The sequence below is a fragment of the Dunckerocampus dactyliophorus genome, chromosome 15, assembly GCF_027744805.1.
Source record: "Dunckerocampus dactyliophorus isolate RoL2022-P2 chromosome 15, RoL_Ddac_1.1, whole genome shotgun sequence".
Taxonomy (NCBI): Eukaryota; Metazoa; Chordata; class Actinopteri; order Syngnathiformes; family Syngnathidae; genus Dunckerocampus; species Dunckerocampus dactyliophorus.
Window position 1 is genome coordinate 3,073,092 of NC_072833.1, and position 17,107 is coordinate 3,090,198.

The following is a 17,107-nucleotide window of genomic DNA, read 5'->3' on the forward strand; positions in this document are numbered from 1 at the left end:
TTTGCGTTCAAGCTTCTGCTGTTTATGTGTATGATGGATAACTTGTCGTCGTTGATGAAACTGTTGTTGTATTGCTCCTCCGTATAATAACGGCAGTCGTTTGTAATGTGAGAGAAAAAATTTGAGTCTGGATCAATATCTTTTTCCAGTAAAAGATTCACCAGCTGGCAGCTGCTAATTCATGTCCGACTAGGTTGCTGCCTAAACAGGCTGTAGTTCAGACCACAAAGAAGTAAAAAAGTAATTTGTTAAGCTATCTGTACATTTATCTATACATCTATACATTCATGAATATGACTGAACGTCCATGGCGATGTGTTGGAGCAATGGAGGCGATACAGTATTCACGAGCTGGCGGCTGCTACTTCAGACTCGACTTGGTGGTTGCTTGAATAGGCTGCAGTAGAAATTAAAACAGGAGCATAGTAAACAGTGACTAGCGCAGTACTATACACAGTACTATATACTGTACTATATACAGTATAGCTACACAGACGAGTGGAAAGCGATAGAGTGGGGTTCCTTACACTGGAAAAATGAGCTAACGATTTTTGTCCGTTTTGTTGACATCCTCATTTAGGCAAAGATCCTCTAAATGACAGGAGCAAAAACTGCCAAAACGCTAGTGAAAGCTCCTCTATATGTTTGCAAATGTTTATTCTTGTGGTTTGTAGGATATAAATTGCAAAGGCGCACCTCATGAAGTGTCTAGCGAGTCCATGCTAGCATTGTGTGTTTAAATAGGCAGTAACCTCGCCATTAGTGTGCCGTCCACAAAGCTACACAGGAGTACCATATTATGTACTGAGAGCCAATTAGCTTTGAAGACCAACACAAAATTCCCGTCTGTCGCATTGAAATGGTGCGGGCAAGGTATGGCTCATTATTCACCTACAGTGTGCATCTCCATTTGAGTACCATGCTAAGGGCTAATGCTAGGGCTACATGCGAAACGATTCTAGCATATTCAAGCTATGGTTTGTGTCTTGTTTTAGTTTGTTTGTCAACTTTACTTTGCAGACACTTCTGCAAGCCCACAGATATACACCAAGCACCTCCATAAATACAATTTAGAGGTGGGCATTACCACCCTTTTATCTGCAACATTTTAATTAAGTGGGCTTTCATTTAGTTTTTCTAATAAGTAGATGGTGTTTGTGTTTTTGCCTAATCTGAGGACTGTGCAGGCTGTGTAATTAGAAACTGTGTTGCTTTCAGATGACGACAAGAGAAAATATTACATTTTCTCCCGGGTTATTAAAGGTTTCTTTTGTTGTTGTTTTCAATCAAACTGGAGATGGAACACGAACACGTTGACGGTTGATCATGCCAACGCTGGACACTAACAGTAATGAAAGTCATGGCAGAAGTCGTTGAAAAGCAACGTTAAATCAGGGAAGAGAAGGCAAAACCAGGGAATGCCATTCGCCCATCGTGCCCTCACTGTATCGCGGTAATTAAAAAAAAAAAAGAATTAACACATGATCACTGTCTTGAGTACAGCCTATTCTGAATCACAACATATGCATATATAAGCAAAGTGTACATCTTCTTGGTCCAAACTAAGCATTTTTAATGGCAAAAATGGCAAAGTGAACAAAAATACAAATAGAAGGCATTCAGAAGGTGTGATATGCAGCGTAATATCTGTGATGCTGTGGTCGCCTTCAAGAGGTGGGAAGTGATGTGTGTTGCTGAGTGTTAGCATGGTTAGTTAGTGTGGAGAGTGCCAGTGACTGGCGTGAGTTGTGGCTGACAGCAGCTCCTGTGTGAAGGTTCACTGCGCCATTGCAGTAGTATTCTACTACACTGGCCGCGAGGTGTCAGGAACGTTACATTGATGAGACAAGTATGCTGCCACTAATGTGTGTCTTATTTATGTCTAAGGTGATAATAGTGATAATAATTTATTTCAACATGCACACAAGTTACATTGGAATACATCACAAACTACAATTACAATTCACAGTTCCACATGTCCAAAAGGAGTAAGAAGAAGCAAGGCTTATTTAATCCTACCCACCCATCCATTTTGCATCAATTGCAATACATTTGTTCACTTCCTGTATTCCAAATACACTCTCTTCTAGTTGAATACATCCAAAATGAATGTGATAATGTAATAATGTGATAAATAGTAGAAAATGTCTTATTTTCTCTTTAGGAGTGTTATTTCATGTCACTAATGATGCTAAAAAAAACATATTTAGGTCTGAAACAGGTTTTCTATGCTCTAACTACAAAAAGGGCCGTATATAAAAGGAATCCTACTTTATGGAAATTCACTTATGGTCGTGAACCAATTAACAGCGATAAACGAGGGATGACTGTAGTACATTTGCGACTGTTGAGACCGGCTCTTTCACAAGGCAAGAGATTCTTTTATTTTTACAGCTGTGAAATGAGGCTAGGAGTCTCAAGGACGGTTTACAAGGTAATTCTTGCAGGAGTAGATACAAACACTTGCAATGCCAGCGCTGGAGAGAGCGATTAGCTGTCAACAAAGGTCTTAACAAAATCCAATCGGTCTGTCAAGAGGAACTCTTCTGTCAGAGAGGTGGTGCAGCTAATCGCTCCTCAGACAGATTAAAATGGTGGCATATCTACAAGCTGTGTGTGTGTGTGTGTGCGCAGATAAAAACGACAGGGTGCATCTTTTTTAAGTGAAAGGTCTTCTGAATGTGTTATGTCTCTATGATAGATACAGTGGCTGGCTAAAACAGAGGGGAACATATTCCATTCCTAACCCGATTTTCTGCGGGTTATAGTTTAAAAAAACTAAAATTAAGTCACCTGATCAGATAATCTCGCTAAATGGTATCCTAACAAGGTCATGGCAGAAAGTGATAAGGTTAGTTACAGGATTTCATGATGTTACTGTACTTTTTGTGCTTAATTGTAACACACAGCGGTACCAAGGCCAGAGAGGGCAAAAAAGTAGCAAAAAAACAGGAAACTACGTTAAAGCACTGATGTGATGTGGTGCTTATTGTTTTGTATGCAGCAGTGACGTATCACTCTAAGGATTAGCTCAGGTCTTAGTCCTGCTCCAGCACCTGCTGTGTGTGCAGCGTAATCATCTCACGCTGTGTAATCACTGCACAATTCCACTGATTCTGGAAAGCGTTGCTGGTGTGACACTGTGTATTGTCTGTCCTATTAACACTCAAGCAGTGCTGCAAGCAATACGTGCGTTTCAGACTATTTTTACAGCCTTTATTGCTGAACCATTTTGCATTGTTTGCTGACATCATCTTGGAGTTAATCCCGTGGGTATGGAAGACCTTTATAAGGAGCATCTGGGCACACTCTGACTTCTACATGCTGATTGTTTACTCACACAACAACAAAGCAGTCATTGAACGTCTTTGTCCTCGCTAATGAGATTTAGCATACTGATGACGCAGAAGTATTTGTGCTCCGATGAATATCTATTGTATGGTATCACGTGATGAATTACTATAATGTAATAATGTACTGCACATATCTATATACTTTTTTTTGTTTGTTTTCTGCTGTAGATTCCGCCGGCGGCGTGGTCACCAGCCAGCTGTGACTGCAGCAAGCAGGAAAACATCTGCGAGGATCACTTTCAAGTCTATTTAAGGTAATGGCGTCCCCTGGCACGGCCCATCTGACAGAGCTAATTAGCATAAAGTCTCTGCACACTGCCTGAGAACCCTTAAACACAGTATGGCTGTCTTCCAAATGATGCGCTTCCACGCTTCCACGGAGCATGTGCAGCGCATAAGTGCGTTCACACTGAGATGGCAAATGTTGCACTCGACATGCCCCCAAATGGTGCGTCTAACCACCATCAAGAGTCGCCATCTTGGCTATGTAGCGGAAGGGGAGGTGACTATTCACAGTTAAGAAGAGAAGCCCCGTCGTTCCTTGCAATATGTATGTATGTATGTATTGTACTTTATTAATCCCACAGCAGGGAAATTCACTTGTTACAGCAGCAAGCAAGATACGCAAGTAAATATCGCGGTTCGATTATCGGACTCTAATCATGTTAAAAACCTCATTTAGAAAGTCAGAAACAGGTTTTCTCTGCTCCAACTACAAAAATTGGCCATTTATTAACACTGAATCCTATATCGTGGATATTCATTTATGGTGGACATGTCTGGAACCAATTTACCGCTATAAACGAGGGACGACGGTGGTCAAAAACTGCGACTATCATTTCCCGTAAGTGCACAATGACAGTAATAGATTTGGGACAGCACTAAGGAGATGGTGTAAATAGTATTCATATCCAACTACGTGTGGAAGTGCACGATTTGGAACACGGCCTAAATGATTGTTTTATTATGTTTTTCACTGGTTTATCCTCTCTCACCTTAACCCCATCAAATCGCTATTTCATTCTTGGAGCACCTCCAACTGCCGAATGTCCCCCATTATTTGTTCTTGATAAGGCAAGACATTTGTGTTGTTGTCTCCTGCAAGTGTTATATTTTAGCTCCCCGGAGCAAATTGTGACATACAACCTGGGTTACAATATTTGACGTCAGTGTGGCCCCCTACTGGTGGAAACCTAACTGCCTTCCACACCTTCCCATTCAAGAACCTCAGCAGTCTAGTTGCTGTCAGTTTCCTGTCATGGAGAAAGTTTGCAGGTATTGGAAGCCTAGTGGTACACCACCGACTATTGCACAGTGGACATGGGGCAGGGGGCAGGGGGCAGGGTCGTGAAGGGGGCAGCACAGAGTGCAAGAAATGAGGTCTTGGTTGGTCTCCATGCTCTCACGTGGCTCGCTTTTCACCTCAGCATTCAACATCAGCAATGCACCTTACAAGTAGTTCATAATGAACATAATACAGTGTACTTTAAAAAAATGGATTGGTCAAGAAAAAATAGGGACAAAAAATGACCATACAACATTGAAGGATGCCACACTCCCCCCCAATTTACATTTTTTGCTCAGTTGTGTAACTTCTTTGCATCACATAAATAAATGAATAAATAAAAAGTGAAACATCTATAGCGGTTTGAATACCTTGTTTGCTTGACCAATTATTTATTTTGGCCATCTTATTACCGTCATTTTATGGACATCTACGGTCCAGAAGTAAGGGGGAACGCAAGAGCGAATGAATAAATGAATAAATACATGTTGGCACTTGACTGCGTTTCATCATAAAAAATGATAATCAAACATTTTAAATCAAATAAAAATAAATAAAATAAATTCTGAATAGTTTTGTGTCCTTGTAAGTGAAAGTCTGCATTTAAAGCCAATTGCAGTGCTGTGCCATTCAACATTCACGAAAAAAACAAACAAACATGCAATGTGTTTTCATTCCATGAACTTGTAGGCTAAAAAACCTCCGTATTGCATAAAGGACACTCCCATCAGGGTTTTATGCTGCCGATTCCAATACCAATCATCCTTGAGTGAGATCGGCTGATACTGATACCGATCACATGAACTAACTGCTGATTTTTCAGTGTATTTATGATAAGTGCTGTTAGCCACAGGTGTTGTGAGGGGACAATTCCAAGGGCTCCTGACTGCCAGGGGCCCCAAAAAGTATTTTTTTTTTCCATGGGGCCCAGAATTCCTCACTGCACCGCTGCTATTGGCTATGTGATTTAAAAAAAGGAACCATAAAATCACCTTAACTAGACAAAAAATGATTTGACTTACTTTTGAAGATAACAGATGTCGCTCGTGAAACTCGCAGAGGATGAGACTTCGATGTGAGGGTACGTTATCTGATGCAGCTCTTCAAGGCAGGACTTCCAGTTGGCAGAGCCGGTGTCAGAGAAAGGCTGGTCATCTCGTCCGATGAATTCTGCTATTTTTTGGGTTAATTGCTTCGCCTTCTGACTGTCACGCACATACGGGCGAGTGTTGCCCAGCGCTTGACAGACGCTGCATCGTGAGACTTGAAAAGTCACCATGCTCCGTCAAGGGTTTGTTCTTCAAAGGCTGTATTAAAATAAAGCTCTTTAACATGCAAATCCCCGACAGATATTTTTGGTGGGATGTGTTGCAGGCTGCAAACTTTACGTCGCCCTCACAAATGGAATATAAGTTCCACACGGCAGACATTTGTGTTTGGGTTTGCCGCCGCATGCCTGCGTGGTGTGAAGGAAAGGGGGAGGGGTGATACCAGACTGCACACATGGATCTATCGCTACACGCTGCAAGAGTGCTAGCCACAGGTGAATTGGCATACGCCGATCACATACTTTTCCACGGATTCATTGTTGCATCCCTACCTCCATTACAACATGACTTGTTTTTGCTCTGTAAGGATTTTCCTGTCCATTTGGATGTCTGCAGGGAACCACAGCAAATCTGCAAGGCAATGGCCAAGATGGCTTCATGGGTACATTCTACCTGATCAATAACATGCTAAAGAAGCTAAGATAGCTAAGATAAAAAAAAAAGGGACTACTTACGCTGATGTGTCCCTTGTGTGGTTTCCAGGTCTGCAGTGTAACTCCTGTGATGCACTGACTTAACGATAGTTTGGTTAGCAGGTGTTGTTCTCCCAGTTGGACACAGGCGATCTTAATCTTCAGTGAAGGCATTTTGTCATTGGTCCTCCATGATTTAGTGTGACAAAGCACCAACAACAACAAAACAGGTGTGGTGGTGCTTTTTTATTGGCCAGCAAAATCAATCAAATCAGCAGTAATTTTATATGAATAAAGTGAAAATATTAAGAGAAAAAAGTTGTAATCTATGAGAATATTGTTGTAACATTATGAGGTAAAATAACATCATTTTAGTAGTATGAAGTTGAAATATTAAAGAAAAAGTACTTTCATAAAAAGTCATACTATTACGAGAAACAAACAAAATCAAGTTGTTGGAAAATTGTGTTGGGGAAAAAGTTATATAGAATATTATGAGAACAAAGTCAAAATATTAAGGCAATAAAGTGATAATATTGCGAGAATTGAAGAAAGTTGAAATAGATGGAAAGTTTTTTAGAAACAGCAGAAATGGGAAAAAAAACAGCTGTCATTTTCTGCGAATAAAGTCATAATATTAAGAGAAAAAAAGTTGTATTGTAAAGAGAAAAACAAAGAACAAACTCATAATATTATGAGGAAAACTGCCATTTTAGTAGCATAGAGTTGACATATAAAAAAATAGACCTGCTCTTTTTTTAAGTGATACTATTGTGAGAAACAAAATAAAGTTGTATTTTTTGGACAATTAGGTTTGGGGAAAAGTTCTAACATGCGAATAAAGTCAAAATATCTTGGGGATGATGTCAGATTACAAGAAGTAAATGCACCAAGATTATTGAAGGAAAAAGTTGAAATATTTGGGAAAAAAAAAAACAGAAAAAAATGATAAAAAAGAGCAAAGAGTGAAGTTGATACTAATAATAGACCTTTTCACCCGTACCACAAAGCTGAGATGCAGCTTTTTCCTGAAACATATATACAGTACGTTCTTAGCATGGCCCTCGCATCCAAAAAGGTTAAGATGAGCGCAAAAGTTCAAGTATGTTCTTCAAATGACTGCAAAGCTCAATAAGCTAGTTAGTGTGCTGGAAATCTCACATCAAGTACAACATAAAGTGTCAAGAAGCACCACAGTATTAATTAAAAAAACATAACTCTTCCTCCCAGTCTGCTTTGAATGCCTTACACAAAAGACACTAAAGAAATACATCACTTCACTCGTTACAATATACTGTAATATACTGTATACTGTCAATTAAACCAGATAGAACTGTAGCATCCCGCACGGTGGACGAGTGGTGAGCATGTTGGTCACACAGTCAGGACATCTGGAAGACCTGGGTTCGAATCTCCGCTTGGAATTTGCATGTGCTCCCCGTGCGTGCGTGGGTTTTCTCCGGGTACTCCGGTTTCCTTCCACATTCCAAAAACATGCATGTCAGGCTAACTGGTGACTCTCAAGTACCCGACTGAGGATAAGCGACATAGAAGATGAATGGAAGTACCATTGCAACAATGCCCAAAAAATGCACACTCTTGATTGGTGGAGAGGTGAACTAATAGATGTTCGGACCTGTTCCAAATGTATTGTACTCCTGGCTGCCGCCATCATATTTCGAGCACGATCTGTCCCTCTAGCGGTAACATTGTCTGGTATCCCCCACTCCTTAGTAACTTCTAGAAACTGACGAGCACATGCTTCGGCGAAATGTCTTTCCTTCGATTTTGCTACACCTAGAGCAAATGAGTGCAGCCGCCAGCGATCATCGATCAGATGTGGCGTTACCTCGAGGTAGTTATGGTTGCTTACTGCTTACTTCCATAGTGTGTGAATTGTTGTGACGACAGTTGCTCTTGAAGGTGTTCCAGATAATAGGTCTCTTGTGGCTATCTGTATGACGTCCTGAAGCTCCTTGTCTTCAACTATGTTGATGGTTCTGCAGTATCTGGCAACCCATCCAGCAATTGCATGGTTTCACCTAGTTGTTGTCTTTTTGTTGGTAAGTCCGAGCCTGGTGCACTCTGCCAGTGTAGCTTGACCACCACGGCTTGATCCCACGTTGTTAGCATCCTTGCCAACGTCAGCAAAGATGTATTTTGCCCAAAGGTGGTACTTCAGGTCACTTTTTAAATTGAAATTTCCCATGAAGCAGACCTGGTTCTTTCTCCTCATTCATCACTTTCACCTTTCAACCCGAGGAACGTAAACATCCACACAGGAGAACTACGGGGTGACGTCGTGGTCAAGCTTAGTGATATAATTAAATCTGTTATTATTTTTTTTATGCGTTAAGATTTTCAGATTAATCACGGCCGTTAATCACGCGGTAATGTTAACAGGCCTAAGACAACAATAAAAATAAAATAGTGCAAAAAAACTATTGTGTCCTGAGAAAAAGCTGAAAGTTTTCCAAAAATATGTTGATTAATAAATCGTGATGCTTCGTGGTTGAATACGGCATTTTTGCATTTTCAAAATGGCTAAATGAAGTAAAATGCATCTGTAAGGCATTCAGAAGACGCATTCAAAGATGTGAATGATATGTAGTATTCTATACTGGTCACTAGGTGTCAGCAATGTTACCGTAATGTTGGGTGAGACCAACACTACCAGACTTGATCACCGGAACAACAGGCTTTTATTGCAGGTTTGAATGATCTCACAACAGGCACAATAATCCCTAAACAGTGCCAAACTAAAACTCAACTCTGAACCCTGGACGTCACTTCTTGTCCACCCACCACTCAGCTCCCTTAGGGAACACATTTATAGCAACACACACAGTTCTTATTCACGTCTTAAATAGCTTATTTTCTTTTATTATTTCTATTATTTTGGGTAATAGGAGTGTAAAGTTGACTCTAGTGGTGTCATTTCATGTCTAGAGAGCTCGAATGATGTTAAAAACCTTATTTAGAAGGTGGTAAACAGGTTTTCTACCATCTAACTACAAATATATTCCATTTACAAAGAAGGAATCCTACTTCACGGAAATTCACTCATCAAGGCCAGGCCTGGAACCAATGAACCGCCATAGATGAGGGATTACTGTATACAGCATGTGTAACACACATACCGACATGGGTGGTTATGCAAAGTAAATGATGACCAATGAATGACCTCCACCCCTCCCAAGCCACCATCACACAGACTGTGGCCCTATGGGGCCGAAGTGTACTAACGGGAGTATAGGATTTGAGACATAGTCAGTGTGTTGTGAGCCAACATAAATGGTTTAAAGGCGGGGCTGGAGGGGTTCATTGTCCTGCCCACTTTCCAAAAGGACACGCACCAATCTACGCGTTTGCAAAACATTCCTTTATTATAAATAAATCTCCTTTTTGTATAAAAACGGGGCATGCGTCAACCATGGTGTGTTAGCCAAGACAGCAGAAGAGGAAACACTCATCTCAGTATGCAAGGACGACTCATCAGACGACGGTGAGACAAGAATGGAAAAAATCGCCACGACCACAAAAATACTTACGTACAGTAGAGAAGAACACCAAACATGTTTTGAGTCTTCTTTTAAATATCTTTTTAAATCTCTATGTGTGGCCCTTATGGATACAACGTCTACATGGTTCTTTTTTTTTTTTTTTTTTTCTCGCGCCACTCAAGGGTCCTATAATATATTCTTTTTGAACAGTTATGGTCGGACCAATGAGCAGCAGGAAAGCAGGCACACTGACTAGCTGTTTGTGTTCCCACCTCTCAGTGGATGATGCGAAACGACACAAAATGTCTCATGCTTGGATTCCATCGGGCCTTCCGATCGTCCATATGTCTGTCCGCCCACTCGCCTGCCCGCTTGGTTGCTTTTGTTCTTTTCGGCTCCAGACACACTTCCTGTTCCGTTCAGCAGAGCGTCCCACTTTATTTTCAGATGGCGTGATTGCTGTAGCTGACGTACGTCGTCTTAGTTGATGAAACTGCACGACACAAGAAAAGAGGAGTCCGTTAAGGACACCATAATCGTATGAACTAAAATGGCTTCCATCAATTATTCATCAATTTAATCACATCGCAGAAAACAAATCACGCCACAGTAAGGTTGATATGCACGACTATAAAGCTGAATAAACAGAAAGCCACCTTTTCTTTTGAAGTCGTACCTGTTCTCTACGTGTAAAAATACAAATTGTGTTCAATTTCACTAGCCACGCCCACACCCGACTGTGGCCACGTCTCGTCAGTCTTTTAGACACTTAAATAAAAGCCACTAAAAGCTACTTTTTCTGCCGTCACCGGATAGTTTTCCGGTATTTGGGGACTGAAAAGTGAAAGCACGTACTGATCTGCAGTTTCTGTTCTCACCGAGCAGCAGCGGGTGCTGTTGAGACGCCCGCCCCGCCCCAAAACAGTCACAACAGTCAGTGCACTGTCAGCTCCCTCGGACAGAGAGCATCGTGGAGCTCCACGCATCCGTGAATCACGCATGCGCGAGGCGCGATACCGCCGGGGTGGATCTCGCCCTGTTTTACATTTAAATCATAAATGCTTCTTCCTTTATATTTATTAAATGGCTACTCATTACACTCAAGCCTCATTGGGACTCGGCCACTTACCTGTCAGTGTGTCAGAACGTGTGATGCGAGAACGATGTGTCATAAATGAAAGAAGTAGTTCTAACTGCAAGATAAAAGGTGGATGCTGGAGACCTCGCTGTCTAGACTTTGAGGGGCGCTGGCCGAGATCAAATATTACAATTAGTTTATTTTTATGAAGTGATGGCCAATTTTATTTAAATTAACCAACTAATAATCATGTTTGTTTGTAATTCATAATTCATAACATAACTGAGGTGTTTTTACTCACTTTTTTATCTCTCCTACAAGGTTATGTTTTATCATACAGCATCGCTTGAGACATCATATGCAAGTCATATACTGTACAAATTTGCCAGTGATGTCATCCAGCAACTTCTGGCAACTTCTAGGACAGCCAATGGCTACTTTTCTTACTGAGGAGTTGGCAACAGTGCTGTGAGCTCTGAAAGACGAAGCCCATTTGGGACGAGCGCCAGCCTTGTCCAAGCTTTAAAGTGCTCATGACACCAAAACACGTTCATCTTGTTATTTCGGCCAAGAAAAATAACTTTGAAAGGCATATTCCGGTGTTAGACGTGTGCCCGAATTTTTTGTCACTTCTTCCGGGACTGGAAGAGGAGGAGCAAGTGAACCTGACGTTCCCACCCAGAAGCCCGTCTGTTCATTACAGCGCATTCTCTGTTGTTATGGTCCTGCTCTGGGTGAATTTGTGTTGTTATATATTTTTCATATGATGCCCGCTCATTGTGTAGAAGGCCTGTGCTGAAACACTCAAGCACGGGAGCTCATGAACTCCGTCTGGTGCCATGGCAGCCATTGGCCAGTGAACTGCTCTGTTGGGAATAATGCATTATGGGAAGACGTTAAAATAATTGTTGGTTTTTATTTTAAACTCATATTGGTACTCGTCTTGTATATTTCTTAGCTACCATTGAAATGTTAAGTTGCTGTGTGGTGATTTTAGCCTTCTATCTAAGGTGACACCGCGAGTCAGACTGTTATATTGAGTGGTTGACAAGCTCGTTGTGTGTTTTCTCATAGCTCTCGATTGGCTCCTGCCGTATAAAGAGCTGCCTGGTCCTCACTGACTCGTGTGCGTGGCTGAAACAGGAACACCGGAAATGACGGTATATAAATGTGTATAATAGTAAAAAAGTGGTGTTCTCTTACTCACTGTTGGTCTCCATGCTCTCACACAGCTCCGTCTTCACCTCACCATTAGGCCGGTCGCCTCCCTTCTGCCCCAGTTTACCCGACATGGTGGCGGCGGTCACGATGGCCTACGATATGACAGGTTGTAATCATGTCCACAGTTTCAGCACTTTTGTTCCATTCTGAAGAGAAAATGTTTTGTTTTACTTATTTTTTACTTTTACGTTTAAGAGTAACTTTATTTTAAGAGTAACTAAAACGATTGGGTCTTTCAAGTGGAGGCTGCGGCGCCCCCTGTTGTATTGGCATGCACATGACTACGTGCCAATGGAGAATTGTGTAACTGCTACAAAATAAATACAAAATAAATTACCTGCTTTTGGGAAGAAAATGAATAATAAATAGAATGTAGAAATGTAAATTAAAATATATTTTAAATAGAAATATAATTTTAAAAAATGCATTACAATAAATTCATGAAACAATAGAATTGGCACATATGTCAAAATAAAGTAAAAAAAAAAAAAAAAATACGTGTGTACAGTTAAGCCCAAGATGATTAATTCCCTGGCCAAATTTGTACAAGTTGAATAGTTAATTTCTTGCAAAACAAAGTGGCGAAATACTGTGTGATCTTGTATTTATATTAATGAAAAATATGTGTGAAATATGTTTTGCTCATTTCGACCATTCAAAGGATCTTGGTAACATCGAGCATAAGCTGAGGATTGTTTGTTAACTTGGCCTGTGGCACATTGTAGACATAAAACTAAATACTCAGCAAAAATGGAAAGGAAAAGACCAAAAAGGAAAAAGGTAATAACTAATGACTACTAATGACAAATAATAAAACCAAGCTTTACTTTTAAATGTATATGTAGGGTTTTTTTAAGCCTTTTCCCAAAATTAGGAAATAATCCAGATCAAAAATATCAATACATAAAAGTGGCCCGCCGCATCCTTTTATTTTTTATTTCTTAGCATGTAGCCCCCGGTGACAACAATGTCGACACCCCTGATCTAGAGCATTTCAGTCACCTATAATATACACTGTATACCACGGGTGGCCTAATATTATTGGCCCACGTCCTAAACTTGAAAAAATGGTCGAATCAGATTTGTTAAGAAACTGTTCATAGTCGACAAATCTTCGAATGTAGTTGTTGCTGTTTTAGCCATGTTTTGCTGAAAATCATGATGTTGCAGCCCAAAAGTCTCTTACTGTGGGTGACGTGGAGACATAACCTGTCCATTTTATTCACCAAAGACCGCACTTTAGCGAGGAAAATGCTCGGCAAGGAGCGTCTGTGCGGTGTTAGCTTGAGCTTAGCTTGTATTCCTTCGTTTACATTCTGCGGTGGTGTGCGTAGACTCTGGTTACTCTGGAGATCTCAGGGATGAGTCGAAGATTGGTGATTGGTGAAAGCCAATGTCCAAAGCGCTTGACGGGTGTAAGACGTTAAACCAGAACGAAGAGACCCGATATTAACAAAATAATAACTACAAAACTGGAAGAGAAGTTGGGCTTTGCTGTGTGTACGCGCCGCTGTCTTGCGCAAGTGTAGGTCTTTGGTTAAACACATACGTCATTTTCAATTCTTTATTAACACAAATGAGGCTGATTTTGTATCATTCATAACAAAACAAAAACAATCTAAGTGAAAATGTACGCTCAGCCGTGGGTACTCCCCATGTAATCAGAAAGGTACAATCTTAATCACATGACATCTTCATATGATTCAATGGCAAGACTGATAGTCGAATCCTCAGGGCATTCAATCGATCACAGCTGGATCGTTCAGGTTGTGTTAGAAGACGTTTTGCCTCTCATCCGAGCAGGCTTCATCAGTTCATGCTCAAAGACTAGGTGGGAGACACACCAGTCTGACTAGATAGGACAGTTCTAGTCTAGTTTATGCTCAAAGACTAGGTGGGACACACACCAGTCTGACTAGATAGGACAGTTCTAGTCTAGTTTATGCTCAAAGACTAGGTGGGACACACACCAGTCTGACTAGATAGGACAGTTCTAGTCTAGTTTATGCTCAAAGACTAGGTGGGACACACACCAGTCTGACTAGATAGGACAGTTCTAGTCTAGTTTATGCTCAAAGACTAGGTGGGACACACACCAGTCTGACTAGATAGGACAGTTCTAGTCTAGTTTATGCTCAAAGACTAGGTGGGACACACACCAGTCTGACTAGATAGGACAGTTCTAGTCTAGTTTATGCTGAAAGACTAGGTGGGGCACACACCAGTCTGACTAGCTAGGACAGATCTAGTCCGAGAGCCTGGTGCAAGATCCAATCTATTTATCCTCTAAAGGACAAATATTCGCCAACGATGGTCGTTGACCATCATTACATCTGAATGGGATGCTAACGAAGGTGATACCACCCAAATGACTATAGTTGGCAGGCAGAGGCCCAACTCCATTGTGTCCTAATGATCGTCATTTGACACCACTTAAAGCCAACCATTCCTGTCTGGACCTGCCTCCTCCTTTAGAAGATAAATAGATTGGATCTTGCGCCAGGCTCTCACACTAGAGCTGTCCTATCTAGTCTGACTGCTGTGTGTCCCACCTAGTGTTTGAGCATGACCTGATGAAGCCTGCTCGAATGAGAGGTGAAACGTCTTCTAAAACAAACCTGAAAAGTCCAGTTGTGATCGATTGAACGCCCTGAGAATACAATGACCTGGACGAATGAACGAATATTCACGGGCGATAGTCGAATCAGACTCCTCTGAATCGAATCAATCAATTTACCTTGAAGCTGCGTTTCCGTTTGGGCACGTTCTGCTCGGGGTGAAAGAGGATGATGTAGACTTTGGGCATGTAGAGCATCCCCAGGGAGACGGAGGCCGACAGGCTGAGGGAGATGGTCAGGGTGGTGGTTTGGATGTACATCTAAAGGAGGGGGCGACACAGTGTGACAATGAATCACTCCTGCTGCTTCATGTGTGACGTCATGGAGAAAAATCACACCTAAAAAGACTCTTTAAAGAAGCCGAATGCCCCACTTTTCCAGAAATATCTTTCAAGCGCTCCGAGTCATTCCCCTGAGGGCTGGAGGACATGCGCATGGCATGAAGGTGTGAGCTGATAACATTGACAACAGCCAGAGGTGGAAAGAAAGTGCACAGTGAACAATAATCATCATAATAATAAGCTGAGCTGGTCGTGTGCATGAGGAAAGGAGTGAAATTCCTGCCTGTAACGTGATTACACAGGAGAGTCTTTTAATTGCCATCTCAAGAGAAGTCGTTGTCTTTTGTGCCAATGATAAAAGCGCTCATCTCAAGATGATTTAACCTTGTTATTTTTTAATTAGCGCGCCCGGCCGCAGACTTTATTACAATGCTCAACGCAATCACGACAAAAGCTGCACGCTGGAGAACTCACTCAAGTGGCACAAATACTCCACATACGAGATGCAGCAGCATCATGTGACATACACTAACAATACTTACTAATCATACTTCACATGGAAAATAATTAAGATCTTTTAAAAAATAGTACGTAAAATAAAACATGTGGTGAAGCCATTTATTCATTCATCTTATTTATACAGTTTTATATTATGATAGATAAAACCATTATAATGCATGTTTACCCACATATGAACATGTATTTTGGTCATGCTAACTCAATGTAATATAAAATTAAAATGAACATCATATATAATAAATAATACCATCACACCATGTTGGACAAATGAGAGATATCTAATTTTTTTTTTAAAAAGAAGCTTTCATCTAATTTCCACATATTAACATATTTTGGTAACGCTAACTCTATATAATATATTAACTCATTCAATACCAAAGACGTAGTTATACGTTTTTATAAACCCGAACGCTGAATCCCAACATCGTATTTTATGTTGGTTTTTTTTGTGCGAGAGGCACAAAGAAGTGATGACAAAACTCTCCACTAATGGATTTCTCTTCAGAGCACTTTTAACAATGGCCACAAGGTGGCAGAAGTGCATTTGCTAAGAGCTCGGCAGAGATCATGTGAACGGAAATATCACATATGACCGGAAGGAGGAAGTGAGGGAGCGTGGAGAAGTGTCGCCTGCTGAAGGTTACGCATTGTAGAGAAATTTTAACGCATACACACGCACACACACGTGCGCACACGCATGCACACACATAGCTTTGCAATTTTTTGGAAATTTGTTGGCCGTGGCCAGCACGTAGAGGAAGTGGGATTGCAAGTGTGTCGTAATTAGGGAGCAAATGATTCGTGACACACACGCGCTTGCCGCTCGCCCTCCGTCGGTAGCTTTTAGATTGTCAGTGTGGCGTGCGACTCGTGCGTGCTGGGTGTGCTTCATGTAAGGCTGTCGTACGTTTTACTCACTGGAAATGCACCATGTGTGGGCATCATACGAGGCTCGTCAAGCCCACGCACTCCGATTGTAAGATGGCCGTACTGGCTTCCTACGGCACCTTCGGCTATCGTGTGTACAGTGTACAGTGTGAAGAGCCACGCAGCGTGGCCGGGTAAGGTGCATTAATGTCGGACACGCTATGTGAGCAGCCGGCGTGCGTCCACAGAGGTTGGGAGAACGTTAAAGTGTGCAGCTGGAGGAGTCGGGCAATGTACCCAATGTACTTTTAAACTTGCGACACATGCACTGCTCTTCTGCCTTGCTCTTGCGACCTGGCTGCGTGCAAGGGTTTCCTGAGTGCACGCACAATTTTCTTCTGACGGGCTTTTCGTGCTCCTGTGGGTTTGAAAATACGTGCGCGCAATGTGCATGTCTCTTGCCATTTTCCCCATTTTTGCATGTAGTCAGCACGTAGGAGCACGTACGTCGGGATGTAACTCCCCCTTAAAGATCGGAAAAAGGTAGAAACAAACTTTTTTTTTGGATGAAAGAGGGGAGTCTAGGTTCGATGTTTATACAGCAAAAGAAAACAATGTTCCATGTGCCTTGAAAGATCAGT

At 41.5% G+C, this 17,107-nt stretch overlaps 1 protein-coding gene across 2 annotated transcripts in view; it reads right to left on the reverse strand.

The window, feature by feature from the left end:
• Positions 1-9,746: 9,746 nt before the first annotated feature.
• Positions 9,747-17,107, reverse strand: part of grm8a (glutamate receptor, metabotropic 8a) — a 185,713-nt gene continuing 178,352 nt past the window's right edge. Inside the window, exons 12-14 of one of the 2 annotated variants that reach the window (XM_054799984.1) lie at positions 14,919-15,059; positions 12,168-12,273; positions 9,747-10,375 (exon numbers count right to left, since the gene is read on the reverse strand). In XM_054799984.1, coding sequence (XP_054655959.1) covers positions 10,326-10,375; positions 12,168-12,273; positions 14,919-15,059 — 297 coding nt within the window. In that variant the 3' untranslated portion in view covers positions 9,747-10,325. Of the gene's footprint in view, positions 10,376-12,163; positions 12,274-14,918; positions 15,060-17,107 lie in introns of both variants that reach the window. The other variant, XM_054799985.1, reaches the window with a different exon arrangement.